Source organism: Symphalangus syndactylus, chromosome X (genome assembly GCF_028878055.3).
Source record: "Symphalangus syndactylus isolate Jambi chromosome X, NHGRI_mSymSyn1-v2.1_pri, whole genome shotgun sequence".
NCBI lineage: Eukaryota > Metazoa > Chordata > Mammalia > Primates > Hylobatidae > Symphalangus > Symphalangus syndactylus.
The window spans coordinates 113,421,076-113,436,965 of NC_072447.2; the positions used below are offsets into that span (position 1 = coordinate 113,421,076).

General features: G+C 37.4%; 1 protein-coding gene across 6 annotated transcripts in view; it reads right to left on the reverse strand.

Annotated features, from left to right (window-relative positions):
* ACSL4 (acyl-CoA synthetase long chain family member 4) overlaps positions 1 to 15,890 on the reverse strand; it is a 79,250-nt gene that overhangs the window by 18,642 nt on the left and 44,718 nt on the right. For 2 of the 6 annotated variants that reach the window (XM_055267150.2, XM_055267152.2), the window contains 9 exons: positions 14,793 to 15,032; positions 14,375 to 14,552; positions 12,929 to 13,038; positions 12,666 to 12,804; positions 9,936 to 10,086; positions 9,663 to 9,786; positions 6,078 to 6,149; positions 2,196 to 2,335; positions 1,261 to 1,433 (listed from right to left, as the gene is read on the reverse strand). In XM_055267150.2, the coding sequence (XP_055123125.1) occupies positions 1,261 to 1,433; positions 2,196 to 2,335; positions 6,078 to 6,149; positions 9,663 to 9,786; positions 9,936 to 10,086; positions 12,666 to 12,804; positions 12,929 to 13,038; positions 14,375 to 14,552; positions 14,793 to 15,020 (1,315 nt within the window). In that variant the 5' untranslated portion in view covers positions 15,021 to 15,032. Of the gene's footprint in view, positions 1 to 1,260; positions 1,434 to 2,195; positions 2,336 to 6,077; positions 6,150 to 9,662; positions 9,787 to 9,935; positions 10,087 to 12,665; positions 12,805 to 12,928; positions 13,039 to 14,374; positions 14,553 to 14,792; positions 15,324 to 15,890 lie in introns of all 6 variants that reach the window. The other 4 variants (XM_055267151.2, XM_055267153.2, XM_055267149.2 and 1 more) reach the window with 2 other exon arrangements.

The window sequence follows — 15,890 nt, forward strand, 5'->3', positions numbered from 1 at the left end:
CAGCCTGGGCAACAGAGCAAGACTGTCTCAAAAATAAAAAGGCTGTTAGGTCAGAGCAGAATGGAGCAATAAAAAGTTGGACGACAACGGTGGTATGGAGGGAAAGGAGAAACCTAATGAAGGAATGATCTGATGACATTTAAAGATATTTTAAAATAAACACTCAGATGACTTCAAAGCTGATACCTGGAATGACTTTAAGGATGGTATTACCATTGACACAAACAAATAATTTGTCAATAGAGAGACAGTTTAGAATAATGGCATTGATTTTGGACACAATGAGTTTAAAGCGAAAATAAGATTATCCAAAAAAACAATTCCTATACCCCAGTGTTTCTCAACCTAAAGTGATTTTGCCCCCCAGGGGATATCTGGTAATGTTTGGGGATATGTTTCATTGTCACAGCTAGGGTGAGCCCATAAACATCTGCTTTGGCAACTAAATATCCTGCAATGCATACAACAGCCCTCAACAACAAAGAATTATCAGATTCAAAATTTGAACAGTGTCAGGGCTGGGAAACCTTGCTTTAGGCTGTTGAAAATAACAAAAGGGAAAGCAAAGAAGAAGTCAGGACAGGAACACAGATTTAAGAGGGAGCATAAAAGTGATACTTCATTTTTAATAGTACAGTTCTCCAAAGAAGTGATCATTTAGAGAAAGAAGACTAAAGGACTAGGGTGACAGGATTTTGAGGACTGACTGTGTGGCATAAATATTTATAAGGCGACCGGGCGTGGTGGCTCACCGCCTGTAATCCCAGCACTTTGGGAGGCCGAGGTGGGCAGATCACCTGAGGTCAGGAGTTCAAGACCAGCCTGACCAACATGGAGAAACTCTATCTCTACTAAAAATACAAAAATTAGCCGGGCATGGTGGCACACGCCTGTAATCCCAGCTACTTGGGAGGCTGAGGCAGGAGAATTGTTTGAACCCAGGAGGTGGAGGTTGCAGTGAGCTGAGATTATGCTATTGCACTCCAGCCTGGGCAACAAGAGTGAAACTCCATCTCAAAAAAAAAAAAATTATAAGGCTTAAAATTAAAGGGTCCACATGATACTTAATTAAGAATTCATAAACTAAAACTACACTGATTTGCAATGAATCTGATATTAGTTAAGAGGTATTTTAAAGTTGCAGTGAATCTGATATTGGTTAAGAGGTATTTTAAAGTTACCATGGTTTCCAAAGGTAATGCAAATATATTTCATTAGTAGCAGCTGATACAGAATATTTACCACATTAATAATGCTTACCTTCAGTAACTGTCCCAGCACCACATGATTCTGTCAGTCCATAACCCTGGCCAATTGGGCAGCAGAAGCAGACATTCATGAATCGGTGTGTCTGAGGAGATAGCGGGGCCCCTCCAGACAGCATCATGCGGACATTCCCTCCCAGCAGAGCCTTCACCTTTTTAAACAGTAACCTTAATAAAGGAAGGATAAATGATTTTAATGTATGCATACATTATTCTTGGCAACACACTAATTTATAAGCTCTGGGAAAGATTCCTCAACTGGTTGAACATCTCAATGTCAGAATCACAGTGAGAATGAGAGGTTAACAAGGCAACAACTAGTAACGCCTTGAAAAAATGCCAGAAAAAACTCTTTAAAAATGAAGAAAGATAATGTGTAGTATCGGGAAACTATGCTGACACAAGTAAATGAAAGAAAACAGATGTCAGAGGAAAAAAATTTTTAATTATCTTTGGAACATTTAATCACCTATCTTATCTCACTTCCAATAAAAAATGCTTCCCCATCCCCACTCCTCAGCATCACATTTAAAATAACAGTTATATTCATATACTTACTACACGATTTTATGAATACAATAAATCAGAAAACTTCATGCAATGAAGATCACTTTTTTTAGTTAGAAATGACATTTTTTAAGCTCAAGTGTCTTGATTCAAAAGTCTATTTTAGTTTTTCTTCATGAGACTAAATTTTATAAATAAATCTTAAATATATACTCAATTATTAAAATTTGTTAAATTGCCAAGATGAGAGTCCTCTGCTTGCTGTATAAACAATAAGACTTAGAATAAAAGAGAAATTCAACCTTATGATCATGGTGGTGATATTCAAATGAATTAACTTGTCATTTATTTATTCATCTTCTGGATTTAAAAGCATAAAAAAATTTAAAGGCTCAAACCACAAAGCCTATGAAATGTACTTACAGATTGCAAAGAGGTGCATCATATCCCTTTTTGATCTGTTCCAATTTGTAATCATACCCTATCTTGAACAGAGTTTTCTGAATATAATTCATCTCTTGAACTTTGCTCATAACATTCTTATAAATTCTATCCATAATTTCCTGAAAGTTAAACAAAACATTCAATAATCTGAAAAGAATGGAGACAGTCTTCAGTTGAAGATACCTTACTTGCAACATCTTGGGTAAAAGTCTTTAGCATAATGGACACATTTGTTTCTTTAACTATATAATTAATTTCACTGACTATTTGTTCACTACTTCAAAAAGACTAAGGACAGATATAAGGGTTTCTTCAGTTCTATACATTAAGTTAATCTAAATTTTGTTTTTTTTTTTGAGACGGAGTCTCACTCTGTTGCCCAGGCTGGAGCGCAGTGGTGGGATCTCGGCTCACTGCAAGCTCCACCTCCTGGGTTCATCCCATTCTCCTGCCTCAGCCTCCCCAGTAGCTGGGACTACAGGCGCCCGCCACCACACCCGGCTAATTTTTTGTATTTTTAGTAGAGACAGGGTTTCAATGTGTTAGCCAGGCTGGTCTCGATCTCCTGACCTCGTGATCCACCCACCTCGGCCTCCCAAAGTGCTGGGATTACAGGCGTGAGCCACCATGCCCAGCCAACTTAATCTAAATTTTTAAGAAATGTTCGCTCGAGTTTAGAGAGTTCACTCAGCTGTCACAGAAAAAAAAAATTAATCTCTGTTACAATATATTCACTTATTCTCAAACAGTACCAAAATATCTGACTATGTTGAATCTATTCATGATGCTTTTCTCTTTTTTTACTACAACTTTGTGACCTTCTTACAGCATGGCAGAAAGCATTAGTTTCTTAAAATCCTAAGTTTCTATAGTTTAAGCATTTCTATTACATTTTAACAGAAGCAAAGAACACGATTCTTGCTCACACAAACTTGGAAAACTGGAGGTAGGACCAGGTTTAAGATATACCGACTCCAAGGTTAATACAAAATAAACAAAAAAAACAAACAGCCCAGACTACCACTAAATGATGTTTTCTTGAAATTACTTAACACAAATTAAGAATTATTACATAAAGCACATCTGTTTATAAATACGTGTTTCCAAATACTTAAAATATCAATTATCAGTACAAATTAAGGTATGCTATAATGAATAACTTAATGGGCAGTTCTTTCAATATTGGAATAGAGCCACTCACAAATGAAGACAGCAGAACCATCCCTTAAAAAGGTTACCACAGGCCGGGCACGGTGGCTCACGCCTGTAATCCCAGCACTTTGGGAGGCTGAGGCGGGTGGATCGCGAGGTCAGGAGTTCAAGACCAGCCTGGCCAAGATGGTGAAACCCCATCTCTACTAAAAATACAAAAATCAGCCGGGCGCGGTGGCAGGCGCCTATAATCCCAGCTACTCGGGAGGCTGAGGCAAGAGAATCGCTTGAACCCGGGAGGTGGAGGTTGCAGTGAGCCGACATCACACCACTGTACTCTAGCCTAGGTGACACAGCAAGACTCCGTCTCAAAAAAAAAAAAAAAAAAAAAAAAAAAAAGAAAGGTTACCATAGCACTCAAGCATGTACAATGTTGTTTTCTCCATTTCCATAAAAGGAATCACTATTATAGAACTGAAATATTTCTCTACATCTGTGACAGAATCCCCAATCATTCCCCAGCAGGACTTGAACGTCCTATAACTATCTTTCCTAAAAAGCATATGAGATCTTAAAAAAAAGCGGGGGTGCGGAGGGGAGGGGGGTAGGGGCTTGGGAATGAGACAGATGTGTGAGAACCATGTCTACTCCTCCTTCCAGCACTGGATACTAATCATAGACGTCGGCAAGGCCTTGATGAGTAAGGAACATAATACAGTTGTAACATATTGGCAGAGTTTATTGTTAGCACATTAAGTCACCCTTTATCTCAACCTAACATTACATGATGTTCAATGGAGCCACAGCTGATAAGTAGTGACTTATTCTGAATTTTCATTGTGAATGTTATAGTATTCAATCAATTTTTCATTCTGACCCAGGAAAGAAACAAACTCAAAAAACAGACTCTACCAAAAATAATTTTCAATAAAAAGAGTTTTTTTTTTTTTTAAATGGCCTATTTCTGGAGAAACAGGAGAGGCTAAAAAGGAAACCCAATAATATTTGATAAGGTGCCAATGGACTAGCAACATAGGAGACCATTACTATCTCAAGGCGTCAAGAAATAAGAAAAATGTCATTGGAACCTGGATGAGGACTCTAGCCATGGGAAAGACCTGGTTACAACCAACGGGAAGGAGACTACCCAGCAGGGTCTCCTGACAACTGCTAAAATTTGCAGCCCAGCAGGAAAGGAGCAAAGGTGATAAGTGTGCAGACTCTCTATCTTTCTGCCCTCTGATCTCTCATGAGGCCCGCCCTCCAATTGGCTGAACCCAACCAGAAGTCATAAGGCAAGGACGCACTGGTAATTTGTGCACAGAACATAGCCCCCCAAGACACAAAGTAAAGCAGGGAAGAACGGACAATGGGCAATTAGAGGATAAGCAGCCTATGTGCTAACTGTGCTTATCTAACTTCAGGCCTAAAATCAGAGATTACTTCTTTAAGACCTCAGCCTTACCTCTTCCTATGTTATCTGATAAGGTTTGCTAGGGAATTCTGTATGTAAAACAGTCCTAAATAGACAGCCATAGTGGTTAAGAAGACTGGTAGACTGATACTCCACCAGTATCAGATTGGTAGAGTTCAAACTTTGATTCCATCACCTATGAGCTGCATGGCTTTGGGGCAACTTTCCTTCTTTATAAGATAGGGTAACAGGGCCCACCTTGCAGTCTTAGAATTAAGTGAGATAATTTATCTAAGGCATTTTGCACAGTGCCTACCTAGCACATAGGAAGCACTGCACTAGCTATTATTAGCAACTTTTTTTATGGTTTTAGTCAGATGCCTCTTCTTTCTGTTTGAAAACTTTATGAATTATACAGAACCTCTAAATAAAAAGGCAAAGTCTTCTCTGACGTATTCTACTTCTTTGTTATTTGGTAATTTTGCAATTAGAAGCTAAAAGGACCATAAAGTATCTTCCATCTGTAATTCTCAGAAAAACTTGGACTGAATACTTTCTTATCTAATCTCAGACTTTCCATATACAAAAGTAATTCTGTGAAAGATATTGGGGTAAGATTTCAAGTCTGATCATAATATAAGCAGTAGTGATACATAGTCTTTCTGGAGTTTCTGAAGCATAAAAAAGCTAGAACATATTTGATTACACAAATCTGAAACATGGTGTTAAATGTTTCAAAATTCATCATTACAAGGCTATAAAATGTAACATCTTTTTTTTTTTAAAGCAGTATTTCACATGAGGATTCCGAATATATAGAATTAAACTTTTTTCCTTTGGGAGCTCTCTCCAATTTTCAGTTTACTTAATCACCATAAGAGGGTTGCGAGGGCTTAGATCCTCGACCTTGTATAGGATTCTTCAGCTCCCTAGGATGGCCTAAAGTTTCCTCATTTTTTTAATTAAGAGATTAAACAAGATGATCTTTAAAATATATTCTACCTTAAAATGGTCTGACCAATTCTCACAGTAGGTAATCTGAACTAGGTCATTTTCATCACCTAATTTTCATGTATCAGCAAACTCAAACAGGCGTACATTTCAAAATCTTGCCATTTTGTCTTCCCCAGTATGGTACCTAAGATTTTAATGAACACATTTGCTGTGATTTCAACAAGGTAAAATTATTTTAAAATGTAGACATATCTAAGAGTATTACTTTTTAAAAGGTCCAAGTACGATCAATAAATTATATAAACGATCCTCTTATGTTCATATTCATATTCTGTACTCACCGGAACAGCAGCCATAAGTGTGGGCTTCAGTACAGTACAATCTCCTTTGCTTCCTTTTTTAATTTTGCTGGACTATATTAAAGAAAAAATAAATATGATCAGGAAAACCAACCTTAAAACATGTTGTAATTCAAGTATTAATAACAAATACAGAAGTTACACTTGGAATTTGAGCTTTTATTGCTCTGTGATTATCTGTTAACAACTATTATAACCTACAAGTCTCAAGTGTAAGTACTTCAGTGCTACACATAACTGCTTCTAGCACATTTCACCTTCATTAGAGGAGAAACCTTGATCCAGGATAACAAGAGAATGAGATATTTTGATGAATCAAACATTCTTATTAATAACATACTATCAAATATAGCACAGACTACTAGTATATTTTCAAAAAAACTTGATTAAGACAGATATAACACTAAAACAAAATCGAAGGTGATTTTAACTTTCTTTGATTAACCAATAGGCAAAGCTACATCTTAAAGACACCACTATGAACATCAATTAACATCATACTGAAACTCTAATTTGGTAATATTCTAGTTGGTAAGATACAGAGAACACTGCCAGGGACGAAGTAGAGATACACATAAATGTGCACAAATGGCCGTATAGAGGATGGTTCTCCTGACAGAACTAAGTTGCCTTTCTCCTACTTTTCTTTAATATGGATAAAGGAGATAAAATAACTTGTTTTACGTATGTGCAAGGATGTGCACATTTGCAAGTGGAAACCTACACAGAAACCATGTACACCACACACAGGAGGGCTGCTCTGCAGGGACAAAATGGTCTCTCATGTCCTTCAGGTCGGAGTTGCCCTCTGCATGCTATTGACCAGTTCTTGCTACAGAGAGCAGTTCCAGGATAGCAGAAGCCACAAGAAGCCCTTCTTTGTTTTTTTTACTCTCAGTAATTTTATCAGTTATTTTGTCTTCTTGTGATCATAGTAATCCTGGTTATAACAATATTGCTATCATCAGTTGGCTCCAAATGTGGTGCTTCCAGTCTCTGGCATCCTTCTGATTTCCTATGTGAAGCAAGTTCCTGTGTTTTAGATTCCTAGTAAGATTGAGAGTCTTTACAGTAAAGTTCATTTAAAAAGTAGGTGTGAATTTTACTGAACAGGCTTCTAATATACTAGCTTAGCCTAAGAGACAGCAAGAATTAAGTCAGACCAGCAACAGACTCCAACTGTCCCTCCTTTCCCACACTGAGGCTATTGTTCTCAGAAAGGCAGTGAAAAATCAAAAAGTGGCTGGTCCTGGCTTCCAAATTCACAAAGGGAAAAAAAAATTACACTCAAAGTTTACTGAAATGTTTTCTACATTTTGATAATGCCTCTGAGCATAAGAAAAACCCATGACAACAAAACATAATAATCAGATATTTTACTAAATTTTTTTTAGAGTTTAAGGCTCAGTCTTATTGATAGGTCTACTTTGATTTTACCAGGTCAAGTTCTGTTATCAATTGGATAGTGTATTTATTCATTCCATTACTATTCTAGCAGATTTTAAGTGTGAATTTATAGCTGAGTGGTATAGTCAAACACAGCAGCACCCTGTCATACAAAGATTGTGTTTCTTAAAGTACAAAGCTAGGAGTTGTTTGGAACAGAATGCTTTCTCACAGAAAAAGCCACTTTAAAAGAAGGCTGGATTCTTCTTTCAAAGAGAACCCAATGTGGTAATGACCAGGAGGGGACACAAGGGACATTCACGGGTGCTGAAAATGTTCTTTGTTTTCCTAATCTAGATGGTGATGATCACAGAGGTCTATATGTGTATATGCTTATTAAATCTCATCAAGCAGTACACTTAATATTTGTGCACTTTAAGTCATATATCAAAAAAAAAAACACAAAAAAAGGTGATTGGAATCTCAAGTCCAAAAAAAAAACTAACTTTTTTTGTTTTAATAGTATACAACCTATCTAGCCTCTCCCTAAAATGGTATTTCTACAAATAAAGTATTACAATTTCCAACTGTGAACACTGAGGACATATCTTACCAACTACATGCTCCATGGAGACTCTCAAACAAAAGGCAGCATTGCCTGGTGGGAGGCGGTCTGAAAAACAACAGCTGGGCCCCCAGTGTTGGAGGAGCAGAGCCACATATAGACAAGTCATTCCTACCTATACTCACTTTATCTTTCAGCATCCAGAACCCCACAGCTTCCTTAGTGGCTCTTATTTTTTTTTCCCCTATGCCTGGTTGAAGCTTTTCTATAGCAACTATTCCAAAGAAGACATAAAACAGAACTGTGGACAATAGTATTAGGTGTGTAATTTCAAATGGGTATAACATATATGAGTTAGCCCCACCCATTGTTGGGATTTCTGCTATGAACTGCAGAGAGAAGGAAGAATCCTAACTTAGTATGGTGAGCTGAGACTACCTTTGGAGACGCCTCAGCCCTTACCAATAGAACTTTCTGTGATGATAAAAATATTCTTTATCTTTGCTGCCTAATATGGTAGCCATTGGTCACACGTAGCTATTGAGAGCTTGAAATGTGGCTAAAGCAAATAAAAAAAAGTTTTTCAATTTTACTTTTTTTTTCTTGAGATGGAGTCTCACTCTGTCGCCCAGGCTGGAGTGCAGTGGCACAATCTTGGCTCACTGCAAGCTCCACCTCCCAGGTTCACACCATTCTCCTGCCTCAGCCTCCCGAGTAGCTGGGACTACAGGCGCCCACCACCTCGCCCAGCTAATTCTTTTGTATTTTTTTAGTAGAGACAGGGTTTCACCGTGTTAGCCAGGATGGTCTCGATCTCCTGACCTCATGATCCACCCGCCTCGGCCTCCCAAAGTGCTGGGATTACAGGCATGAGCCACCGCGCCCGGCCCTTAATTTTTATTTAAATATCTGCCTAGTGGCTACTGTATCAGACGGTACTGCTCTAGAAAAATCTCGGGAAAACTGGGCCAAAACCCTAACATGTGTCCTCCCCAGAAACCCACCAATGCTCACGGGTAGTGTGTCAAAAAGGCTTATTGTATTTATATTCTCTATCGTAGTTCTCAAGAGTAAAAATCTAGTAGAAAAAGATAAAAGTAATTATTCATTTTTAAATAATTTTAAGGCCGGGCACAGTGGCTCACACCTGTAATCCCAGCACTTTGGGAGGCCAAGGCAGACAGATCACTGGAGGTCAGGAGTTCGAGACTAGCCTGGCCAACATGGTGAAACCCCATCTCTACTAAAAATACAAAAAAAAAATAGCAGGGCATGGTGGCGGGCACCTGTAATCCCAGCTACTCCGGAGGCTGAGGCAGGAGAATCGCTTGAACCTGAGAGGCAAAGGTTACAGTGAGCCAAGATCATACCATTGCACTCCAGTCTGGGTGACAGAGCAAAAGAAAAGAAAAAAGAAATAATTTAAAAATATATAGCTAAAGCAATGCTAACAAATCTAGGGTAATCTCCTATAGCTACATATTGTTCATGGAAGCTATTTTGAGGTCAAGGAGAAAGCTTTAGCTGAATTAAAATATCTTGAGTCCTAGTAATATGTTCTCAGCCAAACTATGCAGCATCATATGATTATGCCAATATACTGAAAAGTTTGTCACCTGGTCAGAGAGTGTAAGCGGAGAAGAATATCCAATCCTGCAGCCATAGGTGAAGCAAGATATCTCTGCTGTCAGTTCTAGCACATGAGCCAAAGGCAAGTAGCCAATATATGTGTCCTTTGGTCTAAAACAAAATAAAATATTTTAACCATTCTTGAAAAGGCATTTGAAGTTAGAAATACCAAGAACTTTATCATTTTAATATAGATTGAGTTTAGAGAATGCTGAACATGAACTCTGATTTCTAAGAAGAAAGTTAAAGAATTATCTTACCCCAGTCCAGGTATTCTTTCACATTGGCCTGTCATTCCAGCTATCAAATTGCTATGATGCATCATCACTCCCTTAGGTCGGCCAGTAGAACCACTAGTATACATAACAATGGCCATGTCTGAAGGCGTTGGTCTACTTGGAGGAATGCCCACTAAATGAATGAATGAAAAACACCACATTTACTTCAGTTCAAAAGTTAAATTACTAAACAATAATAGGATATTTAGATTTTGCATAATGATAAACTATCAATAGACAGTATTTGCTTTAAATCATCAAAACGAGCTGGGTGAGGTGGCTCATGCCTGTAATCCTAGTACTTTTGAGAGGCCAAGGTGGGAGGATCACTTGAGCCCTGGATTTCGAGACCAGACTGGCCAACATAGCAAGACTCTGTCTCTACAAAAACTAAAAAAGTTAGCCGGATGCAGTGGCATGCACCTGCAGTCCTTGCTACTCAAGAGGATAAGGCAGGAGGACTGGGTGAGCCTAGCAGGTTGAGGCTATGGTGAGCTATGATCATACCACTGTGCTCCAGCCTGGGCTAGAAAACAAAAATGTTTATCAAATTCTGCTTACAGTGAGCATTTTGGACTCAATTTGGCCCATTTTCTGGATGTATAACCTAATCCCTGTCTGTGCATTGCCTCTCCAGTGTTGTATACAGAGCAATGTTGTGGAAAGATTTCTGGGACTTTGGAGTATCAGGAGGACAGAGTATCACGTATAAACTTCTTAGGCCTCAGTTTCTCATCTCTAAAACAAGACAGCTGGACAGATTGTGGTTACTAACCACTAGTGGGTATCAGAATCACCTGCAGAACTTAAATAAAATACTATTTCTGAACCCCCTTTCTGAAAATTCAGATTCAATATGTCTGGGATAGAACAAAGCTCCACAAGTGATTCTCATATATGGCCCTGATTGAAAGCCACTGGAACTGATCTTTAAGGTGACTCCAATGCTAAAATCCAAAGGTGATAAGTTTTAAACAGCACCCTGGAGCTTCCACTTTCAAGACAGTGTATAGTGCTAACCTAGTAACCACTTTTCCTTCCAAGAATATACCAGAATGGCTAAGAAGCCACAGATATATCAACAGAATTAAATACAAGTTTAGCAGGACTATCACATTTAAAAATCTTTACACAAATTATTTACATTTTTATACACCAGTTAAAATAACATTTTTTTAAAACAGTGAGCTATACCACTGAAACAAAGATAGTTATACTTAAACTGGCTAATTTTAATGCTTTTTAAAGATATAGTCATAGTTTATAAACCAAGCAAATAAGGACTGCACATTTCCTCTGATGATTAACCAAAGCAACAGCAGTAGCTAAATTCTTCTTAATCTAAGCACATAATGTGATACTTTGCTTCTGCCCACTTTTAAGTAAATATGCAAAAAAGTGGCATCATAATAACTGTCTGTACCACAAAAACATATGTATCCTATCTATTGCAGAGATGAGTAGAACTAAGTGGGATATGTGGCCTGTTACGTTATTGCTCACACAAAATTATGAAGACTGCTGACCCCTTAGCTTGCTGCCAACACCCTTTGGTGAATCAGCAGAACTGTAACTCATCCCTACCAATCAGGACTTCTCAGTCAAGTTTATCCCAATCTTACAGGGTCAACCTAGTGTAGAAAAACAATTGTCTATGGGTCTCATGTTCCGCACATCTTGCAAGCAGAGACATTGACTTTGTTCCAGACTATCTTTACAAGGATATTTGCGCAGAGATAGTGTCTCTCCCCAGAGCAAACAGCAGGCATGCTTACTGTCCAGTACAATAAGATAATAAGACATTCAGGCTCTTTAAGCTCAGAGTTCCTCTCTTATGACACAAATGCTGATATGATACTCTGGCTACTGCTATTGTTGTGAGTAAAAAACTGTCCCTCATCTCAGACCCAAAAGTCTATGGCCCCAGGAAGTTTTGCAGGCTCATCTGTTTGCCGGCAAGCAGGGTAAAATCGGACTCTCTGCCATTCTGGACACATGGCAGAAAGCTATAATCTACACCTGTTATTATAAACGCATGCTCATTCTCTAATGGTAAAATGTTCAGAAGCTGAGTAGAGGTTCGACCAACATTTTCTCCTGCAAAAATGAATCCTTTCCTCATTATAGTATGGTATTATGACCATCGTGTTAAACATGATAAGAAAACTCTTCAAATGGAGTATTAATTTCCTCAACTCTCTGCCCTGATGGCCAACTGACATTTTGCTACAAGGTACACTTACTTGTTTCAAATGAAATACCAACTACCACCTCAGTGGTAAAATAAATCCAAGCATTAATCTTGGTAAACAGCTTTGCATCCTCTGAAACATCCTTAAGATAACTAAGATAATTTATTTCAGAAAGTTTACTGAATGGAAGGCCTGAAATATTTTTCTTTTATGAGGTTCAAATTGGAAGGTTATAGTGGGTTATTTAAAAAATGAAGAAACATTTGGCAGCAACTGCCATAAAGTCTGAACCACAGATTACATCTCAACCATTTAGTGAAATTTACTAACTTACTTTTTTTGAGGAGAAATGGAGGGAAAATCTTAATCATATATGGTCTTGATGGTTTTTAAAGATTTTTAAACTTTTTTTTTCAGTCAAAGAACTTTTGTGGATTTACTCATGTCATTTGTTTCCCTAACCTACTGAAATAACAAACTTGGAATAGGTAAATAAAATTGTTTTTACTGCTTTACTTACAGTTTTCTGGGTTGGATCCCAACTCTTCTACTGACTGCATGCTGTGAATCTCAAATCCTTCCGGGTACTCTGCTTTATTGATAGTCTTATTGTCCACATAAATGATATGTTTAACACAATTGATATCTAACAATGCAGTCTGTTGAACAGAAAGAAAAAAACCAGCTATTAAATTTGAGCCTGCAACAAAAATTCACTTACTGAATACTTTTCTGTCCTGCCAGACAATGCAACCATGAATTAAAAGAAAATTTCATATTTACCTTAAGTTTACCTTCCAGAAGTTCAACACTGGTAATCAGATAGGAAGCCTCAGATTCATTTAGCCCATGAACTACTGCTTCTTTGCCAAGTGTGGCATATAAAGTCACAACTACATAATAAAAATAAACACAAATATTAAGTAATAAACATCTATTAGAAATGGATATTATTGAAGTCAGTCTTTAATAATAGGTACACTTAGAGACACAAAGACATTGTATATTTTAATTTGATTTCATAGTCTCTGTTACCATCCTTCAACCTTGCTTCAAACTCCCTGGGAGCCCAAAGTTTTCCTTACAAATTCCCAGAACTTTCACTTCCTAAACCTGAAGAAACCCAGAAACACTCGCACTGCCACAGCTGATCAAAAATCTGTCAATTTAGATGCTCAAGGCCAATAGCTACTGGCTGAACTCTTAATTCAGGTCAGATTGGCCCAGCTAGGGCTTCTTCTTGATACACTTTCACTGGCCATAGCCTCCAAAGAATGGATAAGTCCTTGAAAATCTTGAGGATCTTAAGTCATAAGATCAGCCACAGATAATGTTCTTACTCCTTCTAAGAAGCTGTTTTAGTGAGTCCAATGTCCAATGTGATTGGTGACCTCCACACCTTAATTAGAGAGATCAAGGAGATCTACTCCTTAGGAGCCACCAGAGATAACATAAACCAAGATCAGTTAGAATCAAAGGACATCTGCTAAACTTAGAAAGAACTGAAAATTCAGCTCTAGATTGGTAACCAGAAACAATGTAGTTAAAAATAGCCACTTTTCACAAGCTGTTCATCGTTGAAAGTGGGTAATGGGTACATAGGGGATCATTTTCATATTATCTATTTTTTGTTTGAAATTTAAACTCTATAATCCTACCTTACAGTGTTATATTTCATTCAACAAACAACAGAGTACTTAGTATGTGACAATATATTGTTTATTTCTTAATGGCAACGACAAATGCTTGAGTATTAGAAATATACTCAATTTTACTTTCTAACATATCTAATGCCAATTCCAGCTGTCACATGCATATTTCACACATAAAATGGAATAAGTCAAATAAGAGGTCTCAAAGTGAAGCGATGAACTTGAATTATCCTGAGAAATGGTTTTTTTGTTTTAATCATTACTCTTTGTACATCCCCCCCCAAAATACCCCCAAACTCCAACTCTTTCAGTTACAATTCATTTCCAATTGGAAAATAAAAGCGTAAATCACATCCCTTAAAGCTGCCAATTCCCATATTAGTTCTTACAAGTTACCGTATTTAACAGGAGTTATTGGATATCTTTTAGCCACAATATTAGATACCGTATTATGGACATAATTTATGTGTAAAATGCCTAAACAACACCTACTTTGAAAACAAGAGCATCTCAAAACAATTTTCACATGCAAGCAAAGACCCTTCTCTCCCCACCTCCAAAAACACAAGGCACTTACGAGGAAAGTTGTACTTAAAGCAGGTCTGTGCTGCAATCATCCATTCGGCCCTGGTCTCACAGAAGATGGCAATGGTGTTCTTTGGTTTTAGTCCCAGTGCAGTGAGTCCACTACCAAAGTTATTCACTCTGCGGTTCACTTCAAGATAGTTCATCCATTTATAATTCCCAAGAATTAACTGTTAAAGTGATACATTCTCTAATATTAGTATATTCAAACAAGCAATTAAAATACTATCCAAAGCATAAAACTCTAAAAATGCTCTTAAGTGAACATACAGAAGCTACGAGCGGCTTCTGAGTAGTTTTACACAGCACTATAATAGAATGCCAGCATATTTAAAACACACTTGATTTATGATAAAAACAAATGTGTCTTCCTCTTTAAAACATAAATGAAAAGCACCAAAATACTTTACCTTCTTAAAAACTTTTCCATTTGGCTGCATTTCATTTTCTTCACTTAGGATTTCCCTGGTCCCAAGGCTGTCCTTCTTCCCAAACTTGGATACGGCATGGTCAAATAATTTATCCAGAGTATCTGCTCCAGGGATGTCTATTACAGCTAGTGAGTCGAAGTGTGTGACAGAGCGATATGGACTTCCAGGTTTGTCTGAAGTGGGCTTAGCTTTTATTCTCTTTGCCATAGCGTTTTTCTTCTTGGCATTGGTAAGAAAATACCATGGAATAAATATAAGGGCACTGTATATTGTTATTAACAAGTGGACAGGCAGCAAAATAATGGTGAGCACATTTAGCTTAAGTTTCATAGTGGAAAGGCTTCTAAAATGGTACTTATTTCTTGTTATTCTTTGGCTTTTGAAAGCCTTATTGTGCTGAAGAAGGCAATAATAGAAGCAGCAGTAAGAACAGCAGTAGAGCCAAGGCAGTTCAATCTTAGTGATACAGATAAAAGTTAGTAATCTTTGGAAGCCGACAATAAAGTATGCCTGTAGGTGATGACAATGAACCAAGCAGAGGGCAGGAAAAACAAAAACAAAAAAACAAAAAACAAAAACAAGAGTATTAACAAGTTGATAGCACAATTGATTTAAATACTCAGGTCTTTATTAGTTTACACAGTTAATTACAGAAAGCTGAAATAACTGGTCTGAAAGGCTGGCATTTTCCATTTGTAATCATTATTGATGTAAATGTCTTTGAGCACATCAACTTCTGAATTTAATTTTTTCTAGGTTTCTAGGTGTACTGGTACTCTGCATATCATTCTGTGAGTTGAATAACAACCTTAATGCTTACACAAATGCATGAATATGGTATTTAAGTTTGTCAAAACTTTGGTAGAATAGGGTATGCCAACAATGAGATTTCTCTTAAACATGTGCATGTAAACTAGACATCTTTAAATAGTGTTAGGTTTATATCCAAAGGGTGGGGGGTGGGGCAGAAACTATCAACTTTATTTATTTCTCAAAGGTCAACCCAGAAACATTATTCTGAGTTCTTCATTAAGGTAAATTTCTCAGGTAATGCTATTTGCTATCTACTATTTCCCA